Source organism: Penicillium rubens (genome assembly GCF_028828025.1).
Source record: "Penicillium rubens strain IBT 27055 chromosome Unknown utg000003l_segment0_segment0, whole genome shotgun sequence".
In the NCBI taxonomy this organism is placed as follows: domain Eukaryota; kingdom Fungi; phylum Ascomycota; class Eurotiomycetes; order Eurotiales; family Aspergillaceae; genus Penicillium; species Penicillium rubens.
In genome coordinates this window covers 4,564,184-4,583,036 of record NW_026890601.1, presented here as the reverse complement: position 1 = coordinate 4,583,036, position 18,853 = coordinate 4,564,184, and the positions used below count along the sequence as shown (strand labels likewise).

At 47.9% G+C, this 18,853-nt stretch overlaps 7 protein-coding genes across 7 annotated transcripts; 6 read left to right on the top strand and 1 right to left on the bottom strand.

The window, feature by feature from the left end:
• Positions 1-1,271: 1,271 nt before the first annotated feature.
• Positions 1,272-1,658, top strand: N7525_007956 (uncharacterized protein; the record flags this gene model as incomplete). Its single annotated transcript, XM_002568380.1, has 1 exon — positions 1,272-1,658. The coding sequence occupies one exon, from the start codon at positions 1,272-1,274 to the stop codon at positions 1,656-1,658; it is 387 nt and encodes a 128-aa protein (XP_002568426.1).
• A 798-nt stretch (positions 1,659-2,456) lies between these two features.
• Positions 2,457-3,872, top strand: N7525_007955 (uncharacterized protein; the record flags this gene model as incomplete). Its single annotated transcript, XM_061214256.1, has 7 exons — positions 2,457-2,473; positions 2,524-2,568; positions 2,625-2,833; positions 2,886-3,474; positions 3,530-3,546; positions 3,598-3,667; positions 3,734-3,872. 7 exons carry the CDS (start codon positions 2,457-2,459, stop codon positions 3,870-3,872), a joined length of 1,086 nt encoding a protein of 361 aa, XP_061068687.1.
• A 2,015-nt stretch (positions 3,873-5,887) lies between these two features.
• N7525_007954 (uncharacterized protein) lies at positions 5,888-7,306 on the top strand (the record flags this gene model as incomplete). The annotated part of the gene is made up of 1 exon (XM_002568377.2): positions 5,888-7,306. One exon carries the CDS (start codon positions 5,888-5,890, stop codon positions 7,304-7,306), a length of 1,419 nt encoding a protein of 472 aa, XP_002568423.2.
• A 2,332-nt stretch (positions 7,307-9,638) lies between these two features.
• N7525_007953 (putative amino acid permease) lies at positions 9,639-11,429 on the top strand (the record flags this gene model as incomplete). Its single annotated transcript, XM_002568376.1, has 4 exons — positions 9,639-10,238; positions 10,294-10,493; positions 10,546-11,126; positions 11,191-11,429. 4 exons carry the CDS (start codon positions 9,639-9,641, stop codon positions 11,427-11,429), a joined length of 1,620 nt encoding a protein of 539 aa, XP_002568422.1.
• Positions 11,430-11,940: 511 nt separating this feature from the next.
• N7525_007952 (uncharacterized protein) lies at positions 11,941-13,388 on the bottom strand (the record flags this gene model as incomplete). The annotated part of the gene is made up of 4 exons (XM_002568375.1): positions 11,941-12,236; positions 12,290-12,418; positions 12,475-13,170; positions 13,232-13,388. 4 exons carry the CDS (start codon positions 13,386-13,388, stop codon positions 11,941-11,943), a joined length of 1,278 nt encoding a protein of 425 aa, XP_002568421.1.
• A 2,103-nt stretch (positions 13,389-15,491) lies between these two features.
• On the top strand, positions 15,492-17,197 carry N7525_007951 (sugar porter family MFS transporter; the record flags this gene model as incomplete). The annotated part of the gene is made up of 2 exons (XM_002568374.2): positions 15,492-16,472; positions 16,532-17,197. 2 exons carry the CDS (start codon positions 15,492-15,494, stop codon positions 17,195-17,197), a joined length of 1,647 nt encoding a protein of 548 aa, XP_002568420.1.
• An 851-nt stretch (positions 17,198-18,048) lies between these two features.
• Positions 18,049-18,709, top strand: N7525_007950 (uncharacterized protein; the record flags this gene model as incomplete). Its single annotated transcript, XM_061214255.1, has 2 exons — positions 18,049-18,494; positions 18,526-18,709. 2 exons carry the CDS (start codon positions 18,049-18,051, stop codon positions 18,707-18,709), a joined length of 630 nt encoding a protein of 209 aa, XP_061068686.1.
• Positions 18,710-18,853: the final 144 nt, after the last annotated feature.

Here is an 18,853-nt window from a genome sequence, read left to right as displayed (position 1 = left end):
CTTTCTATGGAGGCCGCATGACAAACAAATGCCTAGTCTGCCATCAAAAACAGGCATCCATAGAGGATGGCATGATCTCAAATACAATTGACGATTTCCATCTTCTGTTATTCTCTGACCTTGCCTTGCAAACCTCACATGCGCGTAGTTGGTATCACATTTGAAGAACGTCCAAAATACGAACAATAAAACTAGGTCTAAAGTTATATAGCGGGGTATAACACGCCACGTGAACTTTCAAGCATGAAAATGACTTGGTGAAACCCACCTCCTCGTTTCGGATGAACCCGCATATCTTTGAGATGGTAAGACACGGCGGGATGAAATACGAGGTTGGATATCAGCTATGCGTAATTGAATTGTTAGACATATAACCTAGAATCACGCCTCTTCGTATCTGTGGACACGAGACAGCTCATCACGCCGAAAGGCTCCAGTAATAAATATGTATGATTTCTCTCTTCTCTGGGGTTGGCGTTGAAGAATGAGACATTGCCCCCGTAGCTAGAACGTCATTGAACATGATCGAGGCTTCGAGTTTATTTGTAATTCTCGGCAAGAGACACGATCTAAGCCTCGACGCAATCGCTGATACTCAAAACGATAGTTGAATGGAAGCCATGGATTGCCTAATGTCTCAGAGACTATATCCATAAATACATCACTCGAGTTGTTAGGCACACTTCTGCGGGGAAGGTATGTTTTGTTGTGCGTGCGGATACCATCTCTATCTTCTATCTATTATGGAATTTCCACTTTTGACAGTGAGACTGGTAGCTTCTCTTTATTACTTGTATCTCTGGAATGCAGTCTTGGTTGGTAAAGCGCATCATCCAAGGTAGAAAACAGGGACGGCTACATTTGGGTATGAAAGCTATCCCACCAATGTACGTAGGTACATATAAAATGAAAACGGGTGGCCTTATTCGGGAGGCTCGCCTAATTGGTATACGAAGGGCTGTGCAAATCAGCTTCCATCTTCTGCCCTCACGCAACCCAGATTTTGGTTCCGGCAGGTCATGTCATCCGCTAGACGTCTACCATTCGAAATTCTAAGAATAGTACGGATGGCAAGATTGCGGTGACTTCAGCTCCAGGTTAAGGCTCAGAGTTTCAGTAAGAAAGGTATAAAGCCCACCTTCTTCCTGCAAGATGTGATGCCTTTCACTCCGAACAACATCAGACTTCAACCGTGTTTTCAAACAGTTCAACCACTCATCGCTGCACATAACATCATTACATTTTGCAAAGTCCCCTCCAAAAATTTCAAAATGAAGTTCACCATTGCTGCTATCATCCCTCTTATGGTAGTCACCGTCTCTGCCACGCCTCTTGAGGTCCGCCAGTCCAACCAAGTCACCGTTGCTCTATCCAATGATCAATCTGGAGCATATGCTAGCGTGACATTCCCAGCCGATGACACTGATAAGAGCATCTTCTCCCTCTTCAGTGGTACCTCTGTTGGTGCAGGTGGTACTGTCAAGGCAACCGCAGCCCAGCTCACCAACTTTGCGCAATCTATCAATTGTGTCATCAAGAACAACGACGCAATCATCGGTACCTTCACTGCCCAGAAAACTTACCTGGATCTTGATGGAAATCCTCACACCGCCGTTCCAATCAACCTGGACAATGCTGAGATTCGCTGCCGTGCTTGAATACCTGGCTCTTTGCCAGAACTCTGATCTGTTGAGTGGCAGGATGTGCTGAAGCTGGACTGAGATCGATTATGAAATTGTGGTTCATTGTGTCCGTGTTATTTGTGTGCAAATGTCTTGTTGTGGTTAATACATGTCGATAAATACCTAGGTATTTAATTTGTAGGACATGGGACTTCTGATATATCTTGACACGTCTTGGTGCTAACTAACACATTCTAGCACCTATAGTTATTGGCTCGCTTTCGTCAACTCCACAGTCTTCGCTTTTGAATGCTACTGCCCTACTAGTTTTGTAGTTCTTCTTGTTTGGTCGTCTCCCGAATAGTATTATCTTATCATCCCCAAGGTTTTCAACGTCTACGATGGCTCGCAAGGTCCCCCAAAGATGGAAAGATACCTCTCTGGTTTTTTTAGACATCTCCTTCTGTGTCCGAAAATCAACAAGTGTGCCCCCGAAAGTTGATGTTTATAGAATCTGCAAAGTGGGGGCTTCTCAGCTCCATGCTATGGTTGACACTGAGTATTCCGGCTGCAGCCGGAGAATGTATGTCCTCACCCCTGCTTAATCTGCTGCCGCAATCCCCGGTGGATGATTTGGTTGACAAGTCAAAAGAGCGGACTTTCGAGTTTTACCCCTGCTAGTGTTCGGATTCGCTACCTACCAGCTAGACAGGACCAACATTGCAAGCGCACTCACAGGGAATTTTGCCGCTACCATATCTGTCGATCAGAACATTATCAATCTCGGAAATCAACTGATGTTCCTGGGTGTCATTTTACTTGAGATACCATCAAATGTTATCCTACATAAGGTATGTCACATCCATTGCCGAATGATACACGTGTCAATAAATCGAATCAGGTTGGCCCTCGCCAATGGATTAGTGCACAAGTATGCGTATTCGGGGTAGTAGCATGTCTACAAGTATTCGTGCGCAATAAGGTAGGCTTCCTGCTCACCAGAACGTTTCTGGGGCTTGCGGAAGCTGGGTATATTCCCGGTGCTATGTACACACTGTCTACCTGGTATACGAAGCAAGAGTTGACAAAACGAATTGCCATATTTTTCTTCGGCATGTTTGGCGGAACGGCCATTTCTCCACTGCTTGGAGCTGCTCTGTTGAAACTAGACGGAAAATGCGGTCTCTTCGGTTGGCAATGGATCTTCCTCAGTACGATTGAGGCTGGTCCCTCGAACGTCAAACTATGCTAATAGATTTGTAGTCGAAGGTCTATTCTCCATTGCGGTCTCTATTTTCCTATTTTGCTTCCTTCCTGAACACAGGGGAGTCCCTGTGACATCAAATCAAGTGAACACTTCGGGCTCTGAGGGGATTCCCTCAATGAAGGAGCCATTGGCTCACCCTGGCAAAACGCATATCCCATTCAGGTTGGTTTGGAATACGTTGACAGACATACGGAAATGGCCACATTTCATTGCCACAGGCTGCGTCTTCGCTACGTGGAGCCCTCTCACAACCTACACCCCGAGCATATTTGTGGAACTGGGGTTTGCTCGAAGTAAGGCAAATGCATTTTGCGCAATCGGAAGCTTGCTCACTCTCCCTGTGATTTTCCTTTTTGCGTGGATAAGCGACAAATCGGACAGAAGAGGCCTTACCGTCATGGTTGCTATCTTCGTGTACTTGATCGCGTTGGTAATTTTAAGAATCATGATGCACCGTGTGGATAAATGGGGCAGGCTGGGCCTCTGGACAGCAGTCAATGCTTTGGCTGTGGGCTATCATCCAATCCACAATTCTTGGATCCAAATCAACTGCCAGAGCTCTGAAGAGAGGAATATAAGCGTTGCGTGAGTAAAATCTTTCCTGCGGGTCGTTCTTTGAACAGATGAGCTGAGCTAACAGTCTGACTTCCAGAATGTGTAAGACTATTAGACTTATAGCGGACAGGGTTTTTTACTAACTAAATTAAGTCGTCATGGCAGCTACAGGGGGGCTGATGGCTGGAACCCAGATATTTCGGGCAGACGAGTCAGCTATGTTGTAAGTCCTATATAAGCGGATCTTACCCACATCACACCACTAATGATAAGTCTGTCAACGCGGTAGTTATCCGAGAGGGGTGTTGATCATGATCGGGTTGGTGATTTTGGGACTGATTCTTGTTTCCCTGCAAATCTCGATATTCTGGATCCAAAACAGGCGCATCAAAGCAAAATCTGGCGGCAGGGAGCTGAATGTTCTATAGCTAGCCAGGGTTAGCCTTCCTATCAGGTCACATTTCTCATGTGCATCAGATCCGCCGGGTAATGTAAAAGATTGTCATGCCTGGCAGTTATGCAGATGGAAAAGAAAGAAAGAAAGTAGGAGATACCAATAGAAACAAATGAGTGATTCATCACACCATCATTCTTTATCCATAGTTTAATCCTCCGATAAATGTACGTTTTGGATGACAGTAGTATGCAGATCTTTGCACTTCGGAGTATAGGGGATGCACCTAGTGTGATTATATGGTAAAGAAGTAGACCTTTGAAGATGGATAATTTTTGTGTAGTTGGAATTTTCGCGTAATGCCGGACTACTCTTTCGTTTAAGGGGTAATGAAAGGAAAATGCGACAAGAGGCAAATGTACACTCGATATTCCGGTCATCGCTAGCTCGGTGTTAAGGCAAGGATTCAGAAATAATTCGCAAAACCTGTCGATATATTACAAGCAAGAATTGCAGATCGCTGTTCAGAATCTCCAAATCACGTAGTGCCAAATATTTGCCATGATGCGTGAGACTCAAAGTACTCCTCCTGTTTGGCAGCACCGATTTGCATGTGGATATTGCTACTGAACTGTGAGCGTGAAGCGACATCCGTTCAATACTCGAATAATATTCTTGATTGATTGCATTCTTTTGCCCCAAGTAATCAAAGCCCCTAGGTGTCGTATCCGACAAAATGCGGACCAAGGTCGAACAGCTTATACCAAGGTATGGGGCGCAGGTAGAAATCAATCGCAGCCAGAAGGAGTTGTGCGAGCGAAATCGACTAGAAGACAAGTCGGCATACACTTCCTTGATAGCAAACCATGTTGTGTCAAGTTCGGCAAAGGGTATCCAGAGTTTAGTAAAGAATAACTCGGTGCGTTTTATACCACCAAGACAGGGTATTGTCCTTCTCTTCAGTTCTTGATGTAACAATATTAAAGCATAATTGTACAGTTCAGGATTGAGTTTGGACGCAACAATGGCGAACCGGTGTATGGCCGATATGACCGGATTGTGACAGCAACATAGTTCAAGGACACACCACGGTCGCTGGAGGATCATGAGTAAGGACTCAACAATGTCCCTTCGCCCGACAATCTGATGCTTAGAAAATTTTGAGGCATTGATAAGGAACCAAGGAAGGCTATCGCGAGGTGAGATATCACGCACAGAATTGATAGGTGGGTCCTTTGGGCATGGCAGCGAGACAACGCTCACCGCGAATACATTTTCTGTGGTGACTAGCACGGGGATCACATTCCTAACAGCAGAAGCGGCTGATATGAGTTCTGCCCGAAGCCCAGATTTTAATTCTGTGGTGTTCCAATCTGGAGGAGACGCGACAACCGAGTAGATAGCGAACGCGTCTCCTAGTGCAACCCCTCCACCTTCGTCGAATGAAGCGCAAAGTTGAGAGAGACCTTGCGGTTCGTAATTTGCAACCTCATCCATAAATTCCTCGGAAGTGAGGGAAGCCCTCACAGCGAAGATGCTGCCGCGTACATGCTCGGGGTGGGAGTGTGGTGGTGGCGTTGCATGAGTGTCTCCTATGTGGTGGGTCACGTGTTGTAAGAGAGTGCTGGCATTACCTCGACTGAGACTCCCTTCACGAATATAATAGTAGGTCTTCCCCACTTCCTCTTGCCTATCCCCCCCCTTGGTTGCTATATATTTTCAATAATGTACGAATTAGACACATGAATAGCTACTGCTAATTGCGAATTCGTGCTCCATTCTTTACGAGAAAGTTCCTCGGCTCGAATTGTGTTTTCCGCTTTGCGACCTGTCAGCTGCTTGCTGAGTGTTATTGGTCTAGGTGGATCGCTGCAGATCGTCGGATGCAGAGTGACTTCAGCTAGTAAGCACTAACCCCAATAAAGGGGGATTAGCGAATCTCCAGTGAGATTTTGAGTGGCTTATTTCCTGTTTACCTGACCTATATAACCTTTTTCCTAAGGAACCATGGGTCACGAACCTTGAAGAGACCCCCCGGTGTGCCTTAAAATGCCATCATTATCGTTGTACTTTTCAAGTCTCCTCTCCATAGTTGGGCTAGCACAGGCTGAAAAGTTTCCACAATCACTAACAGACTTGCGCGCTCAGCTGAAGAGTGATGGCGGAGTTACATTTGACCCGCTTGGTGTTGCGGCCGTTCTCTACAACCCTCGCGTGGACAAAAGTGCAGCAAGACTTTATACTCAGTTTGATCGAGGGTTATTCATATGGCCACACCTGACAATGATCGGAGGGACTCTACCACCCATGCAAATGCTTGTTGAACGCCTCAATGCCACGATGAAGTGGATCCATCCGTCTATCAAACTATGCGCACAAGATACGACTATGCTCCCCGTACGATCCGACGTGTCGGGGAATGTATTTCGCCAACTGCCACTCAACTTGAGCAACGCATGGCTGACTGGCATAATATCCTTTCAAACATCCCGACAACCTGGAAACGACTTCGCTGTCGTCTGTGTGGATGCCATGTACCCATCAACCGACGAACGCCAGAAAAATGTGCGTCAACAATTAGGAACCTTAAGATGGCTCCTCAGGAAATGGACATTGGACTCAATTTGTCTGGTCAACGGAGCCATGCTGATGACCGGTATGGTCTGCGGGATTTTGTCAGCCGACCTTTGGGCATTCACGTTGTTTCTTCTATACAGCAGTCATTGGCTCGCGTCGGTGCTGATTTCGTTCACTTCTATGGTCAAGATCCACAAACCAGATCGCATCAAAGACGACCCGCAGGATAGATATGCGGTCTATGAACGCGATGAGGGGGGAACTGTGATATTCAAGGGACCACAAAGGGAGCTTGAGGAATGGGCCCGTTCCACTTGGGAATACGACCGCAATTGGGGAAAGGATTTTCTACACTGGTTCTGGACCCTGTCCGGGACATTCTCCGGTATATCTTCAGTTGCATGTATGGTAAACATGAAGGGCACTCTACAATTGGCATTTTTGGGGGTTTTGGTATACTCATCACTGGCTGAGATTGTTGCAACCAGAATTGCGCGTCAACTGCAAACCAAGGCTCATGGCCGTATTTATGCGGACAAAGTCTTGAATAACGACACCAGAACCAAAGCAATTATCCGCGCGACATTGGAAATTTCCACGGAATGCCGTCTCAGGGACCTGAATTGGGTCAAAATGGGACTGCTTCCTCCAATGCGAGTTTTCGAAAAGATGCAGGAACTGTTGAGAGATATTTCAGATACCAAACAGAGCATAGGCGATCGTCGAGCTGAGGTGCAAAAGGAATGTGATGCTTTCATCCATAGTGTGGATCCCTCGGATCAGGAGTTGGCTGAAAGAATAGTCAAGGAAGTGATGGAGGCACTGGGGTTCTTGCAAGATGTTGGAGCGGTCCATCAGTTGAATTCCATAGACGGAACCCCCCAGAGTTAAAAAGTTCGGCTGTTGGCCTCTTCTTAACAACTGTAACCCTCTACATCCTACACTTTGGTCCCCTATCTTCGTAGTGCCAATGGAGAATGTATATGGATTATGAAAAGCTTACTCAATGAATCAAAGATTCTTTCCGGGATTGGGCTTAATGTACGTGATTGGAGCTTTTAGTGACGAGTCTCCAACTTCACTACTCATTAGATCTGCTCATGTGTCACACGCGGATAAGTTCTGAGCTTCGACTTCCTATCGCACATGTGTTGCGTGCTCAATGGGATACTTATTGCATCTGGCGACAAGTTCTCGGCAATTGGAGATGGTAGATATTTCCCTTCGGACAGGTAGATAATATATCATATGGCATGCTTGCAGACTTGCAGACTTGCAAACTTGAGCACTATCTCCAATCTCGGAAAGGCTCCTCGTGCTCCCGAAAACCCCACGCCCCACGGCGGACCGAGAAGAAACCTTCGGCATCCCGTGGATATCCTATTTCCAATAATAATCCGGGTTCACTTTTGTTGTACTCCGTATATGAAGGTCCAATCCGGAATTCGCAGCCTAGTCTATGTCATGTATGTCTCCTATCTGTACTTGATCGCCTATCTAAGGTCACGAGAATGGACGCACTCATCTCACTAGGCCCGAGACTTGGAGCGCCTAAAGCCGTCCAAAGCCGACCGTCCAGATAGCCTGACATGGTCGTTTACTTTTTTTTTTTGGCGAGAGTCCCAATTGGGAAGGAGTAAGAGTCGTCGAGGACTCGGAGACTACTATGAATCTGCGCAAACCTTTGGCTACCACGCCTCGTATGCTTTATTCATCCATGCATATGTCCAACCCGCAGGCTCTCTTATGACGCGCCTATACACTCTCGCTATGATCGTGATGGTGGACGTAGATCAGACACACCTAGCAACAGTAAGCTTGGGGTGCACGTTACACTGAGAAGCAACCCATGGGCCTAACGGGCACCCAGAGTTTAACTCGATCATTGGAGTGGATAGAATTATAGAGACATTCACCTTGTGTCGTAAGGTGGTGGGGAATTTTGGGGAATTTTGGATCGCGAGTATTGTGTTGATGCACTGGTCCACGGGTATACGGAGTACTGCCGCCCGAACAAGGCCCGACATCTCAGGCATCAATGTGTCGCTCCGCCCGCTTGTTGGAACTATGGATGCGTAGGGGTTAGAGAACGCCCACTTTCATTACCCTCTGAGGTAATCTCTCAGCACAGGAGACTCAAAGTGGCCATCTGATTTTTCGACATTTGAATTTGACTACTACCTATGTTCTACTGTTGTATGTACTCCGTACCGGAGTCCAACATTCAATGCACGGAATAGAGAATTGACTAAAAAAAATTGGAGCCAAGCTCGACGTGACCAATGAAACATTTGCGCCGAGCCGGTGCCCCCTTTTAATTGAGGCTATTCCTATACTTGCGGGATGGCCTATCGAAACACGGTTAATGTCGGAGCCTGGCAGAGTCAGGGGGATCCTTTTACTGCGTCGGTATTGAGGACGTCATTTTTGGTTGCTACATTGGTTCTATAATGTGACTATATTATAGAATGCGAAACATGTAATATCTATAATCGTAAGGTGTTCATTTGCCCGGTGACCATTTCCTGAGAGTTGGATTTCGGCCTCGGCAGAAGTCTCAAGACTGGCGCCCCCAACGCCTCCGACATCATCTCAAACGGTGGTTCCATAATATATGCATTTGTACTCCGTACTCCGTTCAGCAAATAGAGTTAAGAGGTAAGCCCGACACTATATACCTTAAGGTTAAGGATTGTCATACGGAATACTCTGCTAAACTGTTAACCCCAGTGTAGTCCGTAAACGTATATTTACTCCCTACCTAGGTACATGTATGTACATATGTACAACAGTATGTTGTACCTAAAGCTCGAAGATGACGAAAGCGTGTTTCTTCTCGAAAGCTTCGAAACAAGAACCACACTAGTCAGGTTTTGGGCAGCAGGGGAGTTCTCATTGGCTGTCCCAACAATCTCCCTATTTCTCCACGCACTTTGATTGGCTTAAAGTTGATTGCTCTCGTGTTCTGTGGATAAGGCGGGTACTTGGTGGGCCCCGGTGGGTTTCTGTGGATCTCATTCGCCAACATTTTAATCTGCTGGTCATTTTCCCATCGTTTTTCCGAGAAGTGGCGTTTTTCTTTTTTCTTTTTTCTTTTTTGCTATCTTTTGTTTTTGTATTCCTTATTTCTCCATCTCTTTTTCACACTCTCTATTATTCCTAGTGCATACAACATTCTGCACCGCATGCAGATCAGAATCATCACGCAATAGCTTCATTCCTTATGGCTGCTGATGATGGATTCCGTCGCCCCTCCGGGCTGACGGTCGAACAGGGCGTGAGCACCTCGAATGCGGATCGCACCCTGGAGGATATGGGATACAAGCCTGAATTGTCTCGCAACCGATCGATCTGGCAAGTCACCTTCATGTGTTTCATTCTCTCTTCAGTTCCCTACGGCTTGTCGACAACTCTATACTACCCACTCGCCGCCGGTGGGCCAGTCAATGTCGTCTGGGGTTGGGTGATCGTCTGTTTCCTGATTCTTTGTGTGGCTATCTCATTGGCGGAGATTACTTCGGTCTACCCGACCGCAGGTGGTGTCTACTATCAAACATTCGTCTTGTCGCCCTTGTGGTGTCGCCGCGTTGCATCATGGATCTGTGGCTGGTCCTACGTCGCAGGAAACATCACCATTACCCTCGCCGTCAATTTCGGAACTGCCTTGCTCTTCGTAGCTTGTCTCAATATTTTCGAAAAATCACCGGGGGTGGGAATCACCGATGATTTCCAGGCCTATCATACCTTCCTTATCTTCTTGGCCATCACCCTACTGACACACTCGATCTCGGCGTTTGGCAACAAATGGTTGCCCTGGTTGGAGGTAAGTGTCGCACGTGCTCCTTTGCCTAAAATAGGACTGATCGTTTTACAACAAGACATTCGCAATCTTCTGGACCATGGCCGGTCTCCTCGCCATTATCGTCTGCCTGCTGGCTATTGCCAAGCAAGGTCGTCACGATGCCGCCTGGGTCTTTGGTCACTTTGAACCTCAGGCTGGGTGGCCCGCGGGGTGGTCGTTCTTCATTGGTCTCTTGCACGCCGCCTACGCCACATCGGCGACCGGCATGATTATCTCGTGAGTCTAACCACTAATTCAAGCCGCCCCTTATTGCTAACACATAAATCAGACTCTGCGAGGAGGTCCGCGAGCCCGCTATCATGGTCCCGAAGGCCATGGTCGGAACCGTCGTTATCAACTGTATTGCCGGTCTCCTCTTCTTGGTCCCCGTCTGTTTCGTGCTTCCCGATCTCACATACCTGGTCAATCTGGCTTCGGGTCAGCCCACCCCTGCCATCTTCAAGGCCGCCATCGGCAACTCGGCGGGTGCATTCTGTCTGCTGGTTCCTTTGCTCGTGCTGGGTATCATTTGCGGTGTCGGTTGTGTTACCGCCACCTCTCGTTGTACTTGGGCCTTTGCCCGTGACGGCGGCATTCCCGGCTCGGGCTGGTGGAGCACCGTCAACAAGACCCTCAACATTCCTTTCAACTCTTTGCTATTGGGTATGGTTGTGGAAATCATTCTTGGTGTGATCTACTTCGGGTCTACTGCTGCGTACAATGCCTTCTCGGGCGTTGGTGTCATTTTCTTGACCACCAGCTATGCCTGCCCGATCGCTGTTTCCCTGATCTTCCGTGGTCGGGAGGATATCAAGAACGGCAGCTTCAACTTTGGAGTCTTCGGTCTGATCGCTAACGTTATTGCTCTTTGTGAGTCGTCTCCCGAAACTTTACCACATGCTTGGGTTTCCCCTAACCGTTCTAACCATTCTAGGCTGGAGTCTTCTTGCGATTCCGCTGTTCTGCATGCCGACACTTAAATCTGTCACCAAGGAGAGCATGAACTATGCCTCTGTGGTGTTCGCTGGCTTTATTGTTATCGCCGCCGTCTGGTACGGTGTCTGGGGCTACCACAATTACCGCGGACCGCCAACCGACGCCGTGGAGCGGGATGAAACCTCCTCTGAGCCTTCAGCCTACGCTGAAGTCCCTAAGAAGACACCGAGCCACTGAACTTTGAACTTCTCTTCCCATTGCGACAACCTTTCTCACCATTGCGACAGCTTCCCTCACCATTGCGACAGTTTCCCTCACCATCGCGCCCACTTCTCTCGCCATCGCGACCACTCCTCGCCATTGTGATAACTTCTCTCGCCATCGCAATAACTCCTCTCGCCATTGCAACAACTTCTCTCGCCATTGCAACAACTTCCCTCGCCATTGCAACAACTTCTCCTGCCATCGCGACACCGGACCCTTTACGCCCTTTTGAGACTAGCCCGATCTAAGTAATTCTAGTCTAGAGAGCACTGAGTTGCATAAGTTGCATGTACATAAGTATGAATACCCCATCAAAATAGTTATTTTTGCGTGACTTACATGTCATAACCTACGTACCTGATTCAAAATCATAACGAAGGGCATACAATTCATGCACCTTGCTTAGATACAGCCGCATCCTAATCATTTCCTGATGACATGGACCTGTGCCATTGCTCCCATCCAACCCCACCAGTCCTGATGGCTATGAATCAATGGCTGCGACATGGTCCGTCACCAGACAGGTGAATTCGCTAGTTCCATAATAGATAGTGTTTCCATCATCGGCCGACTTTCCCGAGCTCAGCGTGTCTCCATACTGCCAGTAGAGATCAGCTGCAACGCCAGTGGTGTCCAGCGCCGTCTTCTGCCATGGCGCCTCGATGTTACAGTGATCAGAAGTGGCACCGTACTCTTCGAAGAGACAGGGCTTGCCAGCTGCTGTGCAGGCTGCTCCGTGGGACTTGACCCATCCGTTGCCCCAATCAAAGCTGGTCCCCCCTTGCGTGAATGTATTAGCAAAGTTTAGACTAAAAGTAAAAGGGTGTACATACAGCTCGTGGGGTAGAGATGGAATGTAGCAAAGTCGATAGTATCAATCCCTAGATTCATCGTGAAGTTCAGACCCTCGCTGTAGCCGTAGGGATAGCTGCCATCAGAGCCGGTGTCCAGTCCAAAGCCCTCTAGAAGATGAGTTAGACGATTAACCACGTGGGGGAGATCAGAAGGGCACAAGTACCATCACCAATTGCAACCATATGCTTTGAGTCTAGAGACTTGATATAGGCACTGGTGGACTTGATCCAGTTGTAAAGAACCGAGGTGTCGCAGCCTTTGCAGCGGGGCTCATTGGCCAACTCCCATGCAAAGACGGCAGGCGAGTCAATATAACGGGAAACAACAGCTTTGATGTAAGCACGGTAGGCCGTTTGAGCGGCGGTATTCGTGTACCAGCTTGTCTGGCTGCCACCAAAAGCAGTGACATAGGCCGCCATGCCCCCATAATCCGACCAATTGTTGACAAAGTTAATGATAAGTTTCACATTCCGTGCCTCGGCGGACGCAACCACATAGTCCAGGCGCTGCAGACCATCTGCACCGGTGTTGATAGTGGCAGTTCCATCTTTGAGTAGTTGGTAATAAACGGTCCCCGAAGATGGAACGGTGTTGACATCGTTGAATCCCCAAACTCGGAGGATTCGGAGGCCAGATTCCGACATGTGGTCGAACACAAGATCCACGTCGTCATTGTTAGTGAGGAACCCAATCCAGTAGGAATTGGAACCGGCAAAGTAGTTTGTCTTTCCATCGATTTCAAATTCCAGTCCATTTGTAGTGGGGAACCCTGTCGCACTGGCTGTTGCCTTTGTTGTAGTGGTCGTTTTACTTGTGCTTGTCAAGACCTTTGTCGATAGGGTGGTACCGCCATTAGTCGCTAGTGTGTTCCGTGTTAGTCGAGTGAATAGCTTTGCAGCATACTATCTGAGAACACGTACATTCGACACACTGGCTAAACCAGTCATTCTGATATTGGCAAGTCCAGCCCGAGCCACACGTTGTAGGGCCAGAATAACCGCCTCCGCCACACTGAGCGTACGGAGCAGCTTGGGCAGAGACCAGACCGGTCAGAGTCAAGATTGCTAGCGTTTTCATAATGTTAGATTTCGCAGTGCACTTATTTGGCTTCAGATGCGTGGGTGTACACCTATATATATCTCTCTCTCAGGAGGGGGATACAGACGGGAAGAACTTCCGCCCTGAATTAGGAAATCGAAATTATTCCATCGACCAAAGGATATATTAGCCCATGGAACGTGCCCGTTGTGCTGATATTGCAAGCCTCCCGTGTTGTTTATGGGACAATCGAGGCGGCAGTCCGCTCACAATACTGGAATGATTCGGTGTTTGATGGACCGAAGTCTATTAGCCAAACCACTTGCATTAGTACGCGGGGTATATAAGAAATCCAACTGCAATTGCGGGGGCAGCTGCGAAAATGGAAATGCGGAGAAAAGCATTTGGCACGCTTATCTCAATTGGTCAAGGCGTTTCAGCCGCTGTGCTTGGGAGATGAAGAAAAGTCATTGACACTCGGTGATAAAACATAGAGAAGCGGCTCGCAGGGCCGACAATAATAATAACTGCTCCAAGTCGCAGCTTATATCCATTTAATATGGCCCCTTCTACTTCGTTTCTCACGGGCTCTTCCGAGGGATCGCACAGTGTGAGGGATGTCTCAAGTCGACAGATCTGCGATCTAGCCTTCTGTATTCATATCTCCCGTCACGATATCTCTCTTATGGCGGGCTGTTCACTGAATGACTCAGCGGAACGAACTCCCATGGAATGTTGGCCGAGAATCGCCCCGACTTGGCACGGCGAGTATCTCAGAGGGATGCCGGATTTTGGCGGATCAATCGGCATGCTCCGGATGGAGTCGCGCTTTCCTGTGATCGGGGAAACTACGGGGAACTACGGGGAGAATTACACATTTAACAGATTACGCGAGATTACCCACTGTTGCCTACATCAACATTTGGATGCTGGCTAAAAGGGCTGGATTTTCAGGATACGTACAACACAGTGAAACTTGTATAAATGGGCCGTGGAATCTTCTAGAATGTTGAAATCATGCGATAGATCTGGGAAACCATGAATTTGGAACTGCAAATTAAAAATTTAAATTACATGGGAGAGCAAATTACACATGGAACAACAAAAACAAATTGAAAATTCTTCAATGACGTAGGGCGGCGGGTGTGGCGCCTCAGGTGCGACCAACGACCGCGGAAGCCGGGATCGGGATTATAATATTATATTATACAGGATGCCGATATTTTACGGGATTCATATGGAGATTTGAGGTTCATATAAATTTTACGTGGAGTAGATACATAGTCAATTTGTAAAAGCAATGTTCAGTGAGATAGTAGTCTCGAGTTAGTACGGAGTACAGTAGTTAGCATATCCCCCCAGACTCCGCATTTCCCCTCCAGAACCCTCCTTCCATGTCTGGAGATGATAATTCTCGGGGATGCTTTCACCGGGATACCGATCGGGAAATGAATTTCTCTTAGATCCGGAGACAACCCGGAGACAACCCGAAAGGCCTGGGGAATTCCCGGGGTTTCCTTTTTCCACATGCTTCTTCCGGATTCAGAATCTATCCCTCTATCCCAGTTATCCCTTGATATTCCGCCTACAACATAAATCAACGTGAAAACAGAACAAGAGAAATCTCTTTTCTCGGCTCCGAAAACATCTGATCCCGAATTAGTTCGGCACGGCCTTGGCCTATGAGCTTGAATTCGCCACATTCCGACGCCTACGCCGAACGAATCGGCTACCCACTTGAAAACGGCGAACCAGAGCCAATGATCACTTGGTACCTGCCCTGTATGGTCTTTCCCCCCTGGTGGGGTGGCTGTGTACGTCGGCTGCCGCCGGGTTGTTGGCTGTTGTCATCCTACTTTGTACAATAGCCATGAGCATCGTCATCTCGCCCAACTCGCCTCTCCACAATTCTCTCTCCACTTCTATGTGTTTTATTATTTTTTCCTGTTTTCGTTACTAGATTACAAAAAGCCCCCTATTCCCCCCATCTTCCCCGAGGTTTCCTATTCCTATTCCCCATGGGCTTATTTCCCTCCATTCCTCTTTTATCTTCATATTTCTTCTGAGCTGGTCCTCTAGTCCTTTAAACCCTTAAAAAAACAGAAAATATCAGACAGAAATATATCTTACTCAACCTACATCATGGGTATCGAAGCGTCTTCCCATCATGGGGAGTCCATCACACCCCAACAGCCGGTCGAGTCGTCCTTCCAAAACAGTCCCAATGAGAAACCCATGCGACCCTCCGGTGTCGATACCCCAATCCCTCGGATAACCATGCGGTCCTTGGTGATGGCCCTCTTTGTTTCGATGGGTGGTCTGCTGTTCGGATATGACACGGGTCAGATTTCTGGCTTCCAAGAAATGAGCAACTACTTGGAGCGGTACGGTGAGCTCAACGCAGATGGTTCCTACTCATTCAGCACCGTGCGCTCCGGTCTTATTGTCGGCTTGCTGTCCGTCGGTACTATGATTGGTGCCCTGGTCGGAGCCCCCGTTGCTGACATGTTGGGCCGGAAGTGGTCCATCTCGCTCTGGTGTATGATCCTCAACGTTGGCTTGATTGTCCAAATTGCCGCCCCCGATGGTCACTGGTACGAGGTAGTCATTGGCCGTTGGGTCACTGGTCTCGGTGTTGGTGGCTGCTCGCTGCTTGTGCCCATGTATCAGGGTGAAAGTGCCCCCCGTCATATCCGTGGTGCCATGATCAGTTGCTACCAGTTGTTCGTCACCCTTGGTATCTTCTTGGCTTACTGCATCAACCTGGGTACTCACACCATGGATGGCACTGCTCAATGGCGCATCACTCTTGGCCTCACCTTCCTCTTCGCTCTGGTCCTCGGCGGCGGTATGGTGTTCTTCCCAGAAAGCCCACGTTATGAGTTCCGCCATGGAAAGGCCGAGAGTGCCCAACGCACACTGGCCAAGCTCTACGGCATCCCGGAGAACCACGTCCGCATCTTAGAAGAAATGAGCGAGATTCGCGAGCAGTTCGAAGCGGAGTCTGATGGCCAGAAGTGGCATGAATTCCTTACAGCCCCTTGCATGTTCTACCGTATTGCCCTTGGCATGGTCCTGCAGTCATTGCAGCAGCTCAGCGGTGCCAACTACTTCTTCTACTATGTAAGTCTTCTTCTTGTTCCTCTTCTTCTTCATTTTTCTTGGTGCTAACTGGAATATAGGGAACCACTATCTTTGCAGGCGCTGGTCTCTCGGACAGTTTCGTCACCCAGTGCATCCTTGGCGCTGTGAACTTCGCCACCACCTTTGGAGGCTTGTATGTCGTGGAAAACTTCGGTCGTCGCAAGTCCCTGATATTTGGAGCAATCTGGATGTTCGTCATGTTCATGATTTTTGCCTCCATTGGCCATTTCGTTCTGGATGTGGAAACACCTACCAACACCCCTAATGCTGGTAAGGGTATGATTGTCGTCGCCTGCCTGTTTATTGCGGCATATGCTATGACCTGGGGTCCCATGGTCTGGGCTATTGTCGCCGAGCTGTTCCCCTCAAAGTACCGTGCCAAGGGTATGGCGCTGGCTACTGCAACCAACTGGCTGTGGAACTTCCTCATCAGCTTCTTCACGACTTTCATCACCAAGGAGATCGACTTTGCCTACGGATACGTCTTCGCTGGTTGCCTTTTCGTAGCTATCGGCGTTGTCTACTTCTTCGTCATTGAAGGAAAGGGTCGCACGCTCGAGGAACTTGACTGGATGTATGTCAACAAAGTTGTTCCCTGGAAGAGCAGCAACTTCGAGATTCCTGAACGCCACCAGGACTGGATTGCAGATGAGAACCCCTACGGTCGCAAGTCACAGGGAACCCTTCACGCGGAGAACGCGTGAGTGCAAACGGCTCTTTCGGAATAAACAACAATTTCTTCTTTTTTACTGGTGTTGCGTTCTGGATTCGCATTTGTCATGATGCATGAACTTGCACGATATCATCTTGGGCCTGGAGTACTGAGTTGCATTATTGTGCACATTTTCTTTGTACATATAGGGGATCAACCATATACCTATTGCGTTTATAGAATATAGAACGTTTATTTCATTTACCTTTACAACCTGAATTCCAACCAAACTACAAGCAAGTCAGACGCTGATGTACAATATGTAGATGAGTGACATGGTTAGGAACATGTCTACGGCAACCGTTTCTAACTATAGCGATTTCGTCTTAAGGCATCACGGGTGTAGTCATCTTTTAACTGGAAAGACTAGCTACCAGAGGGAGAAGCTTGCTTCTATGAGGAACCGAATGATATGGTAATACTTAAACAATTTGACAATCACAAAAGTTGCAAAAAAGCACTATTGCATAACAACCTGGAGCCATAAACTGAGACAACTGTCGTTCTCTCCGAGTCTATAGACCGATCCTGTGTCGTCTTCCAAAGGAAGATGCCACGTTATTCTCTATGTGTCACTACATCTTGACTTTCTACATCCAGAGTGTAATATTGATAGATTTGCAAAATGTAGGTCAAATGAACCTTGTATGACTGTCTACCTATAACATTAATCAGCATGCTATATTCCTATACCAAAATGACGCCGGCTGCCTAATTGAGCGGCGGCCTTGGAAAACTCACAAATTGACTCATTAAAGTTCGTACGAGGACAAGTATCAGTATGCCAGCTGGTATTCAAAGTGGTCCCTCTGCTTGTTCTCTTCCATCACACCCTCATACAGGATGGCTATTCAACCACTAAAACTGTTTCATCAACATATACTTTCATACCTAACCTTGGCAATTGATAAGATATTTTCCTCTGTCACCATTACTACCAAACAGCTCAAAGCCAAGTATCAAGCCCGTGTCCAAGCTAACGGGTTCAAACTGCTCTTACGAGAGCTCCGAGAAGCAGAACATGCGAGGATCCAACTCGACTGGATATCTGAACATCGCCAGGAGATAAGACGGGTTAACAATATCATCCAAAGAGAAACGCATATCGGTTCGATATCTCGCCACTACGAAATCCAAGTTCAGCATGAAAGCCCGCCAGAACCTTCCACTCTGAGGAAGCTTCACGAGTGCAATTTTGAGCTAAGGCTACTTAATATTGAATACTTCCAGCACTTGGAACGGATGGCAGAACTCATGGAACGCAAGCCACCGGGGCGCCTCGTACATCGGTATACAAAAAGCCTGCACAAACCCAAACAGCTCTGGAATATCGAACGGACCTACTGCCAACTCCGTGGCGGCTGCTGCTCTCGTGAGTGTGGTTGCTGCGAACGACCTTGGCAGACCATTCGGCACCCTTCTGGCAAGGTTCGATATATGCACTGCACAGGCAGTTGTGGATGTTGCACCCGCCACCGTGGGTATTATTCCCCAATTGTGGTAGTCAATAAGAAAAAGGCCCGACACATAACCTAAACGGGCGGCTGGTCAACAAGCGTATAAGAGGGCCTTTTCCCCTTGCGGAGTGTGGCTTACAGTGACGGATCGGGGGATTCTCTTGCCTGCATGATTTGGGAGCTTGAGTGCT